At 37.4% G+C, this 18373-nt stretch overlaps 1 protein-coding gene across 1 annotated transcript in view; it reads left to right on the top strand.

The window, feature by feature from the left end:
• Window positions 1-1541: 1541 nt before the first annotated feature.
• The window catches only part of arhgap21b (Rho GTPase activating protein 21b), a 36578-nt gene continuing 19746 nt past the window's right edge, over window positions 1542-18373 (top strand). The window contains exons 1-7 of the mRNA XM_079243342.1: window positions 1542-1603; window positions 3172-3364; window positions 10907-11089; window positions 11197-11218; window positions 17694-17786; window positions 17933-18011; window positions 18099-18153. Of these exons, the coding sequence (XP_079099468.1) occupies window positions 3296-3364; window positions 10907-11089; window positions 11197-11218; window positions 17694-17786; window positions 17933-18011; window positions 18099-18153 (501 nt within the window). The 5' untranslated portion in view covers window positions 1542-1603; window positions 3172-3295. The remainder of the gene's footprint in view (window positions 1604-3171; window positions 3365-10906; window positions 11090-11196; window positions 11219-17693; window positions 17787-17932; window positions 18012-18098; window positions 18154-18373) is intronic.

The following is an 18373-nucleotide window of genomic DNA, read 5'->3' as shown; positions in this document are numbered from 1 at the left end:
TGCACACTCTTTAGAGGATTCTTGGTGATAAGCAGCTGAATTTTTAATTAGGCAGAAAATTGTTAACCAGTTTATGACTGCAATCATCTGGCTGCAGCCTGGAGTATTTGGTTGGTATCCTTTGGTTGATATATAGGTTAAGTACAAATGAGCCAACAAGTGGAAGAAAAGCTGTTGTATTGAGCTGCTGTTCTTTTTGTTTACACCTGACATGTGATTCCCAGTCCCTAAGCTAGGAACATGAAGTGCCATAAAGATAAAATGTGTCTCTTTCTCTCTTGCAGCTTTAAGGGTCTTCTGAGGATTACAGTGAATTGATATTGACCTTTTAACCGAACTAAGTTACAACAATAATGTCTTGAAATCCTCCACAGGGACCACATAACTGCATTCCCCAGAGTTTAGTCAGTATCTTTATTGAAGGGAGTGTGGTCTTCCTTTGAAAAATAACTATACAAAAGTGTGGCACAGATAAGATTTTATTTTGCTGTATTATTGGTTTATTATTGATGCCTATATGTGTTGATACAACACTGCTCTACTTGGTTAGCTGCACTATATTTAGTTTTCTTTAAAATGTATTGAGGCATAAAGTGCATAAAGTGGACATGATGTAAACAATTACTGCACTTATTACAAATCATTGTGAAATTTTTTTTAAAAAATTTTTGTACAAAAGGTTTGGTATTAAGATTACCCTATATTTAGAAGTTATTTCATGAAGCTAATATCCACATTGGATTAGAACTGGCTGGACAAGTCAGCTTTGTGAAAGTCTCCTCCTTTAACTGACCTCTGCAACAAAAGCTATCAATTCCACGAACAGGTGGCCCCTTATGTTGGCGAGGAATGAAGGGGCAATTGTCAGAACCCTGAGAATATCCGTGTTAAAACAGCAGTCTCTGCCTGAATATGTATTATAAAAGAGTGGTTTGGGGTTGTATTTCAGCTATACGCTTTGGGGATCATGTCTGCGCGATGACAAAGAAAGGATTATGTACTGTGGTATGTGTGAACTCATTCCATATCTACTGCCATCCAAATGCCCACCTCGACCTTACTATGAACTCCAACATGTGACTCGTCGTTCAAACTTGTGTATTAAACAACCTCAGGTAGCAGTTAAAAGACATGAATGCAATGTTGAAATTTATCTGAGTATCTGTGCCTTATTTCTTGCGAAAATCATATCTTATGTACTCAGGAGTCGACTCAACCCCTTGGGCTTTACTAGAACGGTTAAAAAATACAAGCTTTTACAAGCGTGGCGGTGACTTTTTGTAAACTCGTGGCTGATTGGCTCGATCAAATACAAAATCGCTTTGGATTGGTCGGCGGTGTCCTATTGACTGAAGGTGGACTCCCTGAGTGTTGGGAACAGTGAAAGAAAAAAAAAATTCCAGCTACAAAACTGCACCATGCGCCTCCACTGAGTAGGCTTGGATTAATCACCGGGAAGTCATTTGTACTCAAATTTTATAAAATTGAGACAACGCCTGAGCAGATAACAGCGCCCACACGATGTTTTTACTTTGTTTATCCGTTTTCATGGACAACAACTGCTGCTTTTTGCCGCCTGTAACGACGATCCTCAACAACACAGGTAACTTTGTTAAAACTCCAGGCGTTAGCATGGGTGCTAACCGCTAGCGGTCTATAGCCGCAGTTGGTTTGGCTTCTGCTTTTGGCGACTTTATAAGGTTTACAGATAGTGCTCACCATATGTACATAGTTGAACGAATCTACAACATCTCATGCAGACTTTCAGTTTTTTGTGATGGTTCTTTGTGACAAGTAACTAAGGCAAAGCTCCTTTTGTTGAGCGCCAGAGAACAACAGTTTGGCACGCTGTGTCCGTGCCTTATCGATCTCAACTTGTTAAAGAAAAAAAAAATCGTTTACACAAAACTTTCGGTTTACCACAACAACAAACAAGGTACACATATTCAAGCGACTTATCCTTCTAAACGCAGTTTTACACACTTTTGTAATGTGATTTTTTAAAGTCATTGGACGTTTATTCCACCCAGCCTCCTGCCTGTACTCCACTTGTTGCTGACCATTCATGATGCTCGACTATCCACGACCACGTTGTTTTCCAACTTGTTGACAACAAGGCAGTTGTGTTTCTGGTAAAGTGTTGGGCTGTCACTGCCTGCCTTATCATATCACTGCCTTCACGTTCCTTTAAAATGCCTTTTGATTCTATTTTCAGTCATTAAATTCAGATTAAATGCCAGCAACATTTGTAGGAAACGTATTGCATTTGTAATTAAATCATAGTATTTTTTTCTTACATGTATAATGAATTCGGCCATGACGTTAGCAATTTTACAACATTTAGGAGTATATTCTAAGTATAAATTAAGTGAGTGCCTTTATCAAAAGGGCATAAACACAAACCTTAAGATGTGTTCTGAATTTTTTTCCCCAACATATTCTCCTTGTGGATACGTTTTTGTTGTCATTTATAGGTTTAATGGAGAAATCCTCCTTTGAAATGCTGACGGGACTGTAAATCACTTATTTTAAGTGCAAGCAAATATAATTTAAGTGTTTTTTTTTGTTTGTTTTTTTTTTTAAGTAAGAAAGATACAGGCAAATCAGATCAGACTTACCGAAACATGCTGGCACACATCTGCATGTTTACAGTTTTGCACGTTTTGTTATTTTTTAATATATGATTTAAAATCAAAATAACTAATGCAGCTAAATATTTTATATGATCCTTCTGATTAGAGTAACTTCTTCTTATAAACAAATAATCCAGAAAACATGAAACCCATGACTGCACAACTCCAAATCATGAAGTACTTTTTTTTTTTTTTTTTTAAACTACTTGGCAACTTTTAAACCTTGTTCTTCTCACTTATAATAATAGTATCACGAATAACTTTGAATTAACTTTTTCCCACCACCTGTCTAGTGAAACTGTTTAAAGACAAGACAAAAACATCCATTAGATCAAAGAGTGTATTCAAAATCTGTTACATAATGCAGATTGTTCATAATTGACCATGGATGGTCTGCTATTATGAAAAAATGAAGTATTGATTCATGTTGTCTTACCAATTGTTGAACAGTGTGAGTTTCCAGTACTTGATTCTTAAATCTGTTCTTGATTCACCCGAAAATGAAAGGCTAACAATACATTCAATGTCTCTCTTACAGATGGACCAAGGCATCCTGCAAAAATTGAGATTTAAATCAGAGCAGATAGTTATTTCTTGCAGCCTCCTTGGACTACCTTTTCAATGTGGGTGTTTACAAGCAACAGGATTTTAATTGAAGTTGAATGATGGCATCGCATTGGGTTACCTCTTGTGAAGATGATGAGAGACGAGTGAGATCCTCTTTCTCTGAGGTAAAATCAGCTGAACCTATTCTTGTACCCAGTTCTTTGCAAAATGATGGCATTGTCACAAACACCGGTAATTTGTGCTTCTGTCAGCTGTTGCTCGATGGATTTTTCTGTTTATTCTAGGAGTGTTAGTTTTAGCCTGATCCGATTTATGTTCTTTAGTGCTCATATGTTTCCTAATTAGCAATGATAAATCTTTGGAGTCAAACACATGAAACAAAATAGTTTTTGATGCAGACCAGCATATAACAAGATTTGGCATCTTAATTAAACTGATTACTGATGGAAGTAGGAGGAGACAAAGACACTGAAGCAGTTTGTTCAAGTCCCTTCTTTCAGATTTTTAAGCTGTGACCTCTGTAATACCAGACAGGACGCCATCTGCTCCTGTGATATTGTGTTGCCTGAATGAAGATCTCTATAGAATGGTGGAAGAAAAAAAAACAGAAAAAGAAGTGTGTGTGCTTAATATAGTCTGTTTTCTTTGATTTCCTTCACTGTGTTAAATCTAATGTTCTGCTCACAGTTCAAGTCTCCATGTTCCTACATTAACAATTTGTAAATGAGACATGTAAAGCTCATTATGTTGTTACTTTAACAAGCTAGATGGACTGAATTTGATTTTATACTGACAAGGACTCAGGGGAGCAGATCTGACCTCAACAACATGATGAATCAATTAGAAAATAATGGAGTCAGTCTTATTAGGTTTATTTTTCATGTATTCACATGGCTGAGTTTGTAAGTAGGGGCAGAAATAAACATTTTTTGGTAGACTGTTAACATATCTAGAGAGCAGGGACACCTTCTGTTATAAAAGTAAGCCAATCAGTAGTCTACACCAGCAGCATACTGTTGGAGCTCATTCAGCAAAAACCGCTTGGGATGCATTCACCACCCCACTGCTGCTCAGAAGAAAAGTAAACTTGGATGATATGCTTGCTTTTGGTATAACAACCATCTTGCAACAACAATTGAATTCTGTAAATAAATATTTGTTGAACATTGATAATATCCCCAGCTAACATACAATGTACATTTCATCACATAGCACAAGTGTAGTAAATAAGAAACCTATTTTAGGATATTTTGGTTACAGCTGTTGAAGACTTTTGTCAGTAGAGCGGAGTCAGTGGAAATCCTGGTGTTTGCTACCCCTTTAATCAGGCTGCCACACTAACCGATTCATGTGCTAATTTTGAGGCGGAAACCCCCTGTAGTCTGGTGTGGGATTTTCTGGAAATTAATGTGGCTTTAATGACTTCAGCATTTTCCCAGATGGATGGTTACTTTCAAATGCATCTTAACAAATGAGAAGCCTCAGTTGATTTTACATCTGTCAGAAGGTGTTGAGAAATGTCTTATTATAAATGGAAAGCATATTTCTGCTTCTGCTGTAAACAAGCAGTAGGAATGAATGTCTCAGAAAAGCTAGGCTTATTTGTAGATTCTTGGTAACTAACTTTGTTAACATTAATGCAATAGAAATCTGAAACATAGAAGTTCATCATGCTGCTTCACAGAATAATGTGCAAGCGCATTCTATTTTGTTTTTAGTCCTTCATTTATATCTTCATTTATTTTTTTTATTTATTTTGCTCATCTTGAACGCTTTACCTGTCATGTGTTGATTTTTTTTTTTTTTAACCATTCAGATAGAAACGTTAATGTAAGCTGCTAATCATTATCTTTCATATTAAAAAAGAAACAAAAATAACTGCTGCAATTCAGGAAATTTCTTTTTGACAATTGCTGGTGCTTTTATTTATCTATGTCTCTCCTCTACACTGGAGTGTCTGTCTGTTCTATCAGCTGAGTAGTGCATGGTATTTAAACATTGCAGCTAAATCCAAATGGCAGACTGTCTCTCCACAACTTGGATTCCTCTTGTTGAGGGATCCTCAATCCTGGTCCTCGAGGGCTGGTGTCCTGTAGGCTTTCCAAGTATCCCTGCTGTAACACACCAGATTCAAATCAATGTGCATTTAGCAGACATGTGCAGAGGATATCAAGTTAACAGCACAGAGATTTTTAGATTGATGTTGGTTGTGTAATAGTCAGTTTTCTATTTTAGCTTCTGGTCACATTTTCTGAAATCATTGATCTGATAAATATACTACTGGTCAAAAGTTTTAACTCACTTTCCTGATGGATTTAATGGAAAGTATGTCCAAACTTTTCACCAGTACTGTATGTTGCTTTTTCAAGATTTGTCATACTTGCATTTTAATCTCTTGTAGAACAATAGAAAAAAGAGTGGGTTAAAAGGGATTATTTTGGATGGCTGTATGGTCCATATTTAGCCCTGTGTGGAGGGGTGGGAGTATTGACTGCCCCTGTCCCCATAATCTTGGCTTCATTAAACCTCATAGTTTATCTAATTTAGGAAGGCTGCCTTCTACAGAACCCTTTGCACAGACATCGTATGGTTAACTGATGGCAGTCGGAAAGGAAAATTGACCTTCAATTGGATAGAAGTCTGTTACTTCCTGTTGCATTATGCTTGCATCTGTAGTGTCTCTACTGTACACAAGAGTTGGCTGTGCAATTCAGTTTTTCCTCACATCATCTCAGATAGAAGAGCCTATGATATTTCTCATGGGTTTTTAAGATAAGTTATTCAAGCCTAAATGGTGAGTTGTTGTAGATGAAACAAAATTATTTTTTTCCTTTAATGACAGTTTTCTGTTTGAACGCCTCTTGCTACCAGTAAATTAATTTTATATTAGAAAAATGGCTGCTTATGAACAAGCTGAGTAGGCAGAAGTAGGGCTGCACAATTAATCGGATTTTGATCGTGATAACAATTTTGGTGGCCACAATTAAATAAACCTGATCGTCAATGATATTTACATTCAAAACGCGACAAATGTCTCTGCGCTGCTGCATGCATCTCTGATCACTCAGGTTCTCAACCAGTAGTCTGTCAACCACCAGGGGGCGAACGCATGGTTAAGGCTTCATTAAGCTGCCTAAACACCAAGCCTGCACACTTTTTTTACCAGCAGCCAGTTAAGTATCATTGGATTGGTTGGACATTTGAGGTGGGCGTAGTTAACACGGAAAAGCATGAAGCGGTAAGATGTCACTTCTGCGTTTTTCCTGTTGCAGGTAAAATGGATTATTTTGATTAAACAACTGATCGAGGTGGTAAAAAAAATCCAAAAATTTTTTACAACACATGGCATTAAAATACACGAACCCTGCCACGGACAAGTTGCTGGTTAAATATGAAATAAGCAGCTTCGTTGCACAAAAAGTAGACATCGCCGCCCGCATTGATCCCTCCCGGCTTCAAACGAAGCTTCTCATGGAGGATGTAACAAGACTGATGAGAGCAAGTCATGTTGAGATGGAAAATTTTCCAGACATAATGAATGATCGCGATTAATAATTGTTATAACAATATTGATCAAAATAATCATGATTATTATTTTTGTCATAATCGTGCGGCCCTTGGCAGAAGCAAATGTTCCCAGTCTGTGCTCTACCATCCTTGAGCAGCTGTGGATTGTTGACCTGTCACTTCAGCACTAACTCAGGGTGATCCTTTAATAATTCAGTACTCTTACCAACTGATATAGAATTGCACTTGTTTAGCCAGTAAATAATATTTTGGATGCACCCCTCTGTTTTACACAATACCAATGTGGGTTTATCTGCAACATAAAGATACATAACAAACCTTGCAGAGATTATGAGTGGGCATAGTAATTAGTATCATACTTTGGAAAGTGTTTTTCTTTGCATCTACTGCATTCGTTTTACACTAGACCAGCCCTTTATTCAACTCTGAAGTGGCAATGTTTAGTTGTAGTCTTCACTGCTGTATCAGAAATGCCAGGGATTAAGAATGCATTCACATCGGGACAGTCTGCTAGTCTGATTGGGGACTTGGTTCAGTTGGGGGTTGGAACATTATTCTAGACTGCCTCTCCATACCAGAGGCAAGAAAATATGGAGTTGCATCGTATATCTATCACTTTTACCAAATCCTTCCACAACTACCATTTCTCCCATCCAATGCTGCCTATTGCCCCATGTGTGTGTGTGTGTGTGTGTGTGTGTGTGTGTGTGTGTGTGTTTTGCTTGTGTTTACCAGAGATGCTGTGCACTGAACCCATAATGCACTTTGTTTTGTAGCCCACTTCCTGTATGTGGATCGCTTGAAATGAACCAAGACCTGAAATAGTAGATGGACCACATCCGCTTCTTTGGTTCGAATTAGAATCCGTTCTAGGATTTGAATCAAAAAGACTGCTGTGAATGTGCCCTACATGTCACAAGCATTTAGATGCAAGTGTCAGGATCTTCAAAGATGCCACACAGAAAAGGCAATAAAAGGTCTTCTCTGCCCAAGCTGTGTGTTACACCTACAACTGTGGTATGCAGACAACTTACCACATGTCTGTATAGACTGTAATGATACTCCTAACCTTGTCCTGAGCTACAAGGCTGGAACGCCCAGAACTCACCAGTGACCCTCTGTATCATTATCATTGGCTTTTCACAGCATAGTGCTTGGTTTGGCTGGAATGTGGTGTAGAATTTAGCAGCTTGCAGAGAGTTTGGTTTCCTCACATTTTAGGGTTGTATACCTCTGTGGTGTTTTTAAAAGTGATGTCATCTGGTGCTGATAATGTCATTTGGAGATTTTTAGGTTTTTAGACATGTAAGGACACCTAATGTGAGATATATATTAGAGGGCTAAAAATGGGCAAGATGAAAATTCCAGTTAGTCTGTCAGTGCACTCAGTTGTTAGATACCAGAATGTGTGGTGTGTAAACAGCTGTGCAAGTGAAGTGAATGCCCTTAAACTCAGGGGTGGTATTGGTTTACTTGCTCACTAATCTCTGTGGTGATGCTGTCATTTTACAACCTTTTGGAAAATGACCACATGCGCTGTGGTACTTACATGTGACTTATTATTGTTCTTCATCTAAGAACAATTGTTTTACTTATGTTTTAAGATTATGTGTGTACTTAAAATAAGTTCTTAGAAGGTTTACTGTGTATTTTGGTTTGTAGCCATAGCTCATTCAGCTCAACACAGTTTAAACCTATATAAGAAAATGTTTAAACTTCTGTGTCACTATATGATAGATAATTTCATGATATTAATGTTCATTAAAAAACACGTTTCATGCACTACTAGGGCACTTGTGTTAATTTGTGTATTGAAAAAGCAAGGAAACGTTAGAACTCAGCAGATTCCAGGAAGACAGCACATTATGATAAGTGTTTTTTTTTACATTCCCAGTTTACAGGTGTTTTTAAGAAACAAGCATTCATTCAGACTGGTTGGACTCAGAATAACTGACATTTACTAAAACTGACAGCTATTGTGATTTTTAAAAAAAAATTTTTTAATAGTAATTCTCAATTAAGTAATTGTTTCATTGATCCAGCACATCATTTGCTGTGTTCATCGTAACAACAAATGGTATGGTTTCATTAGAGTTTGTATGTGTGTATTTACTATCATTATTATTATTAGTAGTAGTAGTACTATTATTGTTGTTATTTTTCCTTTTGGACACCAATGACTTTCTGTCGAAAATAAATTAAAGTTTACATTGAAATCTTTTCCCGGAACCCTGAAGAATCTGTTTACTATGAGGTTTGTTAATCGGGAATCTGGTATCTGGTTAATGAAATCTGCTCCTGCATTGAGGCGCAGACCAGACTTTTTCATTTCCAAGAGACATCCAGCAGAGGAACTAATGCCTTCAGAATGCCTTCTCCCAGCTGCCTCACCCAGTGCAAATATCAGTCTGACATTCTGGTGATTCATAAATAGGTGAGAGGCATTCAGTTGTGAATAGGAAAGGATAAGTGTGCGTTTTTGAAGTAGGTGTTCTTTTCATGGGCTTTACTTCTCTCCCCCACTCTCCCTCAACACGTCATGGTCTTCTCGTTATTGGCAATTTCCCATTGGCTTCTTGTCATGCTGTCTCATTCTCAGGTTTTCCTGGATGTCAGTTTATTTTCTCTAATCTAAGATGTCAAAACTTATATTATAAAAACAAAAAAAAAATTAAAAAGGGGGTGGAGGGATTGAAAACATGATGGAAATGTGGGTCTGATTGCCACAAACAGTATTAACTTTACTAGTGGCAATGATAACACTGCAAGGCATGTGTCTGTGAAGAGGCCCACACCCCCTTCTGTTGTCCACATCTAAAGATCAGAGGGCTGGAAATTGCCCCGTGCTCTGCATGCTCAGTCAGATTCACTGGACTAGGACTGACTTGCCCTGGAGGCACGAGGCATGCAGGCATTTCAACCATCCTGCTGATTTATAGTTATATCACCAGAAGCCCTTCTCTAGGTCTGGATTTAAGTGTTGTCAAGTGTTCTGAAGGAACACAGGAATCAGACAGGCACAGACCTAAACATGAAAGTGCTGGTGTTGCTGAATAGCCAAAGCTTGGTTGCACGTTGGAAAACCTGTTTTGCTGGTTTTATTAAAATACATGGGTGTCAGCTGCACCTGCAGCTTTTTCTCCCAAGCACTTAGTGGTACAGTGGGTTGTTACTTTGTAGTGTGTATTTGATTCAACAGGTTTGTTCCTTTCAGGACTTTGACATGAAAGCAGAAAAAAAACTAAACGGCAAGGCCTCTATCAAAATGCAAAGAGCACAGCAAGACATGCTTTGTCAGGATAGACACCTCAAGGCACACACGACAGTGGCATTAAGCAAATTTACTGTGAGAATTGAATGTATATTCTCGGTATCTGCACACACAGATCTGTTTCTTGGTTTATTCCCTTTAAAGAAGTAGGAGAATAGTTTAGATTTGTTAAAACATTTCCGTCACATGTGCCAAATTTATACTCTGATGAGCAGACAAACCTCTTGCACATTCTTTGGTTGCAATAGACACAAAGCTCTGTTAACGTGCATATAATTCATTCTGGTTTTCGGACATTTAACTCAACATATTAGCTCAGGCAGCGATATTGTTAATGCAAGCTCATCGAATTCCTCACACTGTGGGGGGGAAAGTCTATGCTTCTGGGGGAAGGGAAGGGCTTGTTTGAGCGGGGGGGGGGGGGGGGGGGGGGGGTAGAACAGAGGCATTCCGGAGAGTCGTACTGGTATACGAAATATGATATAGGGAACTCTGAGTAAAGCTGTTGCAAATATGATACCTCAAAGGTGTGGGGCTATAGATAGTCTGTAAACACAGGAGTGCGTGTCCATTGGACACTGTCCAAAGCACTGCAAACATTATACATTCCTCTTACTTAACACCATGTTCAAATGAATGAATGACTTGTATTAATCAACAAAAATCTCTTTTTAAAAAAAATAAAATAAAATATATATATACACACACACACCTCTTTTGTGAAATTTCAAATTACTTTTGATACTGATGATGATCTGTCATTTTTTGTATTTGTATTGTGTGTTCCAGGTTTAAAACTTTTCAATTAGATTCAATATAATTTTATTGACTTATTTTCAAAATGCAAATCTTGTATGAATATTGGTTTTTTAATCCAGTTTTTTCCCCCCCCTTTCTGTCTTTTCAGAATGACTCTCGTGAGTGGAGGAATTTGGCAGAGGCTCCAGCAGTCCAGTACCCAACAGAGGAAGAGCCATTTTCATGGCCGAGGCCAAAAACTGTGCGTCTATGTCGTACATCCCAAGGGTTTGGCTTCACCTTACGGCACTTCATCGTATACCCCCCAGAGTCGAGCATTCACTGCTTCCCGGTAAATTTCTGGATGGTATTTGCTTTCAAACAGCAAGTAAACAGCCTGATAAACCAAATTCTGTTGCTGTGAGCAGCCCACTCATGTGAGTGTTTGTGTTTTTACAGGAGGAAGACCATGGCCGTAGAGGTAAGAAGAAAAACTCAGCTGTTTGTCTTACTTTGTGGCGTTTATCATTGCTGAGTCAGAGCTATGCTTCTGACTTCTATGACTCATAATTCTGTCACTCTTTGGCTCTTTTTCCTTCCTTATGGGATAACAATGTTGGTCCATTGTATCACCTTTGTGGAACCATGAAAGGTTTAGTCACTATCACCTGTTTATGTCCTGCACTGACCCACCTCATTCAGCTTCACTCTGTTTCTCCTGCTCTGTGTCCTGCACCATTTAGAAAAAAAAGGGGGTTTAAAAAGCTTTCAAAAAAGGAGGCCTCAAATTTTACAGGCTTGAATGTGTTTAGCCTTCTTTCCACTGGCTAAGGGCAGTGTTGGTCAGTTTATGACCTCTCGTATCAGAAAACACTTCCTATAAAATCCAGAAGTATGCAATCTTAGGTACCTTTCAATTTGATTTTGTTTCATGGTGCAATGATTAGATTATGAAATGATTATCAGGATTTTCATGCATCTTTTTTCCACATTGAGGTGGTTTTTCCTCACTGCGTGGCTTCCTTTTATAGTCCATTCAAAAGCCCTTAATTCAAGTCATGAAAAGAAATTGTCCCTACTATCTTTTATTTATGTGGAACCCTAAATAAATCCAACACATATCAAACATATTTTAAATGTTGTCTTTAAAGACACACTACAGAACTTTTGCCATTGTCTCCGTCCCTATCGACGGCTTATTTGGCTTCCATCTTGCATCCTACCTGACCCTATTGGTTCTCTCCAGCCAGCAAAAAACAGTCTTACGATGACTCCTGTTTTATTCCTTTCTCTCTTTTAATTTTCTTGTGTTTCTTTGCTGAATCAGCGATGTTGTGTGTTCAAAACAGCCATTTCCTTATTTTACTGTGAAGCTAATGACAGATGTCACTGTGTCAAGTGACAAGTCTGGGACACAGAGTTTTAAGGTAAAAAAGTTACAGAATGCGTCTTTAAGTTTCCCTGGAATCTTCAAGACAAAAAGGTGCTAACAATGTCCTCTAACCTGGGCAGAGAACGGAGCTCTTGTCACATGTTTGTAGTAGTACTATCATATTTTATTTGGGCTTTAAACAACTTCCATATAGAGTAGTTCTTGTCCAACCTTTGTGTATTCCCATCAACATAAAAACCAAAATGTTTCCAAATGCTCATCCTCAAACCCGATGAGGAAGTCTCATGCTCAAACAGTAGTAGCAAGACTAGCTGCTAGCTTCCTGCTAATGTTGTTCTTTACTGTTTGCTGCTCGGACACTTTGGGGGAACGGACTGTTGCGGCAGCAACATGGTGGCTTTTAGCTCCCTATTGACTTCCCACTTGTTACTGTAATACCAATATTATTAAAAGTAATAGTGAATCAAACAGTGAATCAGCCAACCCCAAATAAAATACCAGATAAATTATTTGATTTAAAATGTAAATTTATTGGTTCCTTGTGTAACATTTTAATTTGGTCAACATCTTTTTACAGTAATGTGTTTGTTTGTTGTTGTTTTGTTTTGTTTTTTTATGCTGTCACTGCTACTCATGCCCACAGATTTTGGAATCCTCCAGGCTAGTGAACATAATAATGGACAACCAGAAAGGAAAGGGATTATAGTTGCAGTAATGCCATTTTAATTTTTATGATTAATTTTTTTTGTCAAGGAAGAGGCTGAAAGTAAATTTAATTTCCAATGTTGTAAACATGTCAATAATTCAGTTGTAAGCTTAAAGTCGCGTGTGCCATGCTTCATGAAAGAAGCAATAGTTCTGGACTTATTGGGGATTCCCTAAAGCGTTTTGTTGAGTCTGTGTACTTTTGGTTTGGATGGTAAACTGCACGCTTTCACAGAACGATTCAAAATGTTCCCATTCTAGTGTAATCATTGTGCAGTGATATTTCACTTCACGTCAGTAATTACACTGGATGTTGGTATTCTTTGAAGAAAAAAATAGTTTTCTCAGGAAACCACCACAGTAATTCATCTTGTTCTTATGGAGGAAGTACAAAATTTAGTCTCCCGAGTAGTAGTAGCAGCAAGCTTTTTAAATTTTTCAGTCAATTATGGGAAACCCCACTAAATTCTTGGGTCATATCATTTGAACTTGTAAAAGTGTTTATGACACGGTGTTGCCAACAAACAGGAATCATGGCATCTTTTCAACCTAACATCAGTCTCTGTGGAGCATAAATATTGTAGTTTTGTCAGTGTTGGGTCCCGAAAACCATTTTGACCCAGCCAAAGAGAAAATAGAAAGCATTAGTAACATTATTAGGTAACAGAAACCATTATTAGGTAACAGAAACTATAACAGTGAGTCAGACTCAGACAACAGTCATCCTTTAAACAGGTGCTTATTATAATCATTCATCCAATTCATACCTTTTTTAGATATTTTGTCATAACATTTTAAAACAAGGACTGATTAAATTGTGGACTAAATTTGTAGTTTTTAATTCATTATTCTGACATTTGACCTAATTGAGTGGTTAACTTTCAAACTTGATCTTTTCCGAAGTTGTTTTAAAAGGAAGTTCTGTCCAGGAAAGTTTCATTCTTTAAATAAAACAAAATATGTAACTTAGGTTGATGGATATGAAGGTGGCTATAAGCTGTGTATCTTAGCACTTTTTCTAAAGTTTCATTGTATTTTATTATTTCCAATGACAAACTCTTTCAGTGACCTCCTTTTCTGCAACAGCAGGTAATTTCTCAGAAGTGATCGCTGAGTTTGCTTTTGTTGAACATTTAAATGATGTTCCACCAAAAATAAAAGACTGGCTCATTGTCCAGAGCTCTGCAGCTTTGGTACGAGTAAGCCAGAGAATATTAAAGAATCCTGGCAGACTTATAATTCTGCACACATAAGGCCTTGTAGGCAGCACGCCAGAACTAAAGAGGAAACATCCAACCTGAGATGGTTTCAAACCAGACAGGGTCAGCAGTCACAGTAATATAGGAAAGAAATGGAATTGCTGGCTTACAGAGAGCAGGCATGAAGAGGGTGGGAGGGATCCATGTTGGCGTATCTCTACTGTCTGCATTTTTTCCTTTTTTTCCTTTCCACAATTCACTGTTTGGCACACCCTCGACAGACTTAGTACTCTGTTATATATGTATTACATTTAGAATGAAAAGCTATTTTATGAACTGGCCATGCATGTATTTACTCATGCTGTTTGTTGCAAATAAGAATATTTTGGCTGTAATTAAGTCAGATGAACTTAAATAATAAGCTTCATCACAACAACAGCTATAATGAGGCTACAGAGCTTTTAAAGGCTGGTATGTGAGTCTTTACTCTTTAAAGTATTGCATTTGGGTTGTAAACAGTTTAAGCCTCTCCACACTGTCACACCACCAGTTCTCTTACTCCATTAGACTTATTGCATCAGTTTCCTCAAACAAAGCTCCTCTTCTATCACACTGGGGTCAAATTTGGATGCACCCGCGAGCTTAACTCATCACTCTCCTTAACATCAAGAAAGTATTTCACCTCATTGACAGCCAACTATCTGCCTTCTACACACACATTTAGAAAAGCTTGTTTTGGTTATTCAGTGTTTGGCCTCTAATTTTTTTGCAGTATTTATTTAATGCTCACCCTAGCCTTACATTTAATAAGTGTAAACCTGAGTTAGTTGAAGGAACATGCCACTTTACATAATTTTTTGTATTAACTCAGTTTCAAATGTAATCTGTTACAGTTTTCATGAAGGAAGGCTGTTCTGAAACATAACACTTTTTAACATGCATCCTTTGCAGGATATATGCTTGTTTGTGCCTGTACAAAACAGTGATTAAAAAAAAAATCCATTTGTCTCTACTGCCTTTTGGCTATGAGCAACACACATTTTATTTATTAAAAAAGCAAGAAATATATTTTAGATAATTCAGTGTCAGTAGCACTAGAATTAAGATAAGTGTAGGGAGGGTCTAGGATATGTTAAGGCTGTAGAGTGTCAGTGAAAATATTTTTTATTCACTTATTTTATTTATTTATTTAATTTTTACTGAGTCTTTATTTATTGAATTATTCATACTAACAAAAATTCCTTCAGTTAGATGTTTTGGCTGTTTAAAGAAACAAATCTTCATAATACCACTAGAGGGGGCAGCTCCTCTTGCTGTAGTTACATTAAACTTTTTCCTGTATTATGTAATTTGAGCCCTCATGATGTGATTTAGTAATCTCGTGTGGAAATGGGGGGGGAAAAAACTGGTCATAAGTGTTTGTTTAGAATTTGTGAGATTAAGTGTAAAACTACTTAGTGAATGATATTTCAGCCTTACTATTTTAAAATGTAAATATTATATACATGAAATGCTAAAATAATTACTTTGTGAGTTGTGCAGCCGAGCACACCTTCACTCTTCCTCCAAACCCTTTTTCTGTCACTATTCCCCCTTTTTATTCCTTTTTGTTCTGTGGTCATGTAGCTGCTAGGTGACAGAAATTATCAAACAGATTTTTTTTTTTTTTGAGTCTTTGAACTATATTCCTTAAGGTAACAAAACTAATCTTTAGTTTTAACCAGTGTTTCTCAAACTTTTTCTTCCAGGAAAATTATGCCTGATAAGTTAATATAGTTGCAAGAATCTGACTTGCAGTCAGAGACCTGCAGGTTCTAACAGGTGCTCTGCACGAAAGTTGCTTCACATGTAACAGTATATGAATAAATGTACATAATCAATATTTCATTGGCAGATTATGGATGGGAATAATATTTATTTTTTCTTTAAATATAGCGTATTGTATTGAACATTTAAATGACAGTATTGCAGTGGATTGGGCACTGGTGTTTCTTTTGGAACTGGAGTAGTGATTCGGGCACAGAGTTTGAACAAGGAACAGCAGAGGCTTTGTTTTTGCAAGATGTCTGGTTCAAAATAATGTGGCGGTGAGTAGCAACCTTTCAGACAGATAATAGGATACCGTGCAATATGATGCAAGTCATATTAAGTTTATTTTGCACAAGATCAATACTGGGTTATGTGCATGCCATGTGCATGGGGTCATACATCAAGTGATGGGGTCTAGATTTGGCTGGGAGAATACCACAAGTAACTGATTGTGTGGTAATTATCATTAGGGATGGCACGGTGTGGGTTTTGGTTAAAGAAATTTGACCTATGCAGGACTCTTAACAAAGCAGCCGATTTAATTAATTGACCTTTCCCTCTGCGTGGTGAAGATGGGGTTGTTTATCAGCATCCATAATCTATTCTAAGTCTTGGATAATGTCTTTTTTATTAAGCTGCATTTCCTGCTCGAGGAAGCGAAGCAGGTTTTCATCTTACATAAAACTGGAATGGCTTACTGATGCGAGGGGATGTAATAAGAAACCATCTTTTAACACATTTACCGTGAAACCAAGGACAAGATTTCTTTTATCCCTGCCTGTCCCCTCCCTCTCCTTTTGTCTTTATTCTCTGTCCAGCTCGTCGCCATAGAAGCGCTATTTGTTGTTAGTAGGTTGAAAACAGTCCGAGCAGTGCCTTAAGCACCTGTTTCCAGCAACAGGTCTGGGGTGGCACGGCACGGGGCAGGTTGACGCCGTATGGTTTGGTAAACCATGATCTCTGTTGTGTTTTGGCAGTTGAGGAAAACTAAATGGCGAATTACCGCCACCATCTGGTCTGAGAACATCTTTTTATGCTTCAGTGTTCTATCCAACATTTTAGAAAGTCTTTTATTCTTGCAACTGTCAGATTTTTATAACTCCTATGTTAAGGTTTTTAATATTTTTTTTCTTGAACTTTCTTGGGGTTTTTTGTTATGTTGCATTCCACAGTTTCTGTCTTTGTACTGTCTGAATGTGTGTGATGTTGGCTGACAATCAAATCACCCTAAAAGGGATTAATGAACATTATTTTATCTAATCTAATAAAAGACCAGAATGTTTCCAAGAGGAGGAATTGTCAAAATACTAGTTCCTTTGCTACATTTTTCTAATCTCATGTGCTCCCCCTATAATGTTGCCACCTCCCAATCTGAACCAATCATCAACCAGTTAATGGCTTGTCTATACAGAACTGGGTAATTATTTTCCTCACATAATATTTATTTACATTCTGTGAAATCTTGCAAAAAATCTACCACTTTAAGTTATACTGTTTTACAAAGCCATTTTTTCAAATTATCTTAATGTATTTTTCTTTGTTTGTTTATTTAATGTCCTGCTTGTTTAGCTTTTAATACATCAGACATTTATAGTTTGTTTTTCACATTTAATTTTTCCTCTTTGTGGAAGTAAGATGTATTTTCCTGTGGTAGTCAGTCATTTTCTTGTTTTGTCATATAAAGATATGTTGACATGCCTGAAACATCCATCATTCCCACTGGAAAAATGTGAAACTGTTTGTTCTTTTATATGTGAAATCTTTTTGTGGCTGTAATGTATTCTTGTTGTCGATACTTTCCATTGTTAAGCCTTTGAGTAATTATTGCTCTTCATATAATCTTTCATCAGGGAGGCAGCGAAATAGGTTAGAACCTATGGACACCATTTTTGTAAAGCAAGTCAAGGAAGGTGGCCCTGCTCATGCAGCTGGACTTAGCACAGGTAACAACCAACGACCAGTTTCTTTTTTCAGTTATTAACTACACTATCTGTAAATATATGGTATTTGACTGATTTCAAGCTATTTGCTTGAATTTTTCTGGTTTTTCTTTGCCATGACCATTACTATTTCACTTTTGTTGTTGAAGGTGATCGAATAGTGAAGGTGAATGGAGCAAGTATTATTGGGAAAGCCTACTGTGATGTCATATCTTTGATCCAAGACAGGTATGATTGAGTTTTTTCATTTGTATGGTTATTGTGGCTCATTCAGTGCACTAGAGGTAAAACACTTTTTTTTTTGTTTCTATACAGTGGTGATTTTCTTGAACTGTGTGTGATGCCAAAAGATGAAGACATACTGCAGTTGGTAAGTTTTGAATTACATTGGTGTTATCACATCAAAATGTTACTTTCTTTTCAAAATTCTCCTCTTCAATCCTAAATAAATTTTTGCTCTGCTGCAAAGCTGCTCTAGTTTAAGGTGTTCTTGTTGGGACAGTAGTCATGAGATTCAAGTGGACAGCTTATCCCATCAGAGCTCTCTATCTAGGCCTTCTAATCAGGCCAGAGCAGACTTTCTGTCCTCC

Source organism: Telmatherina bonti, assembly GCF_933228915.1.
Source record: "Telmatherina bonti genome assembly, chromosome: 7".
Lineage (NCBI taxonomy): Eukaryota > Metazoa > Chordata > Actinopteri > Atheriniformes > Telmatherinidae > Telmatherina > Telmatherina bonti.
The sequence above is the reverse complement of the archived record's forward strand: the minus strand, read 5'-3'. Positions and strand labels throughout refer to the sequence as shown.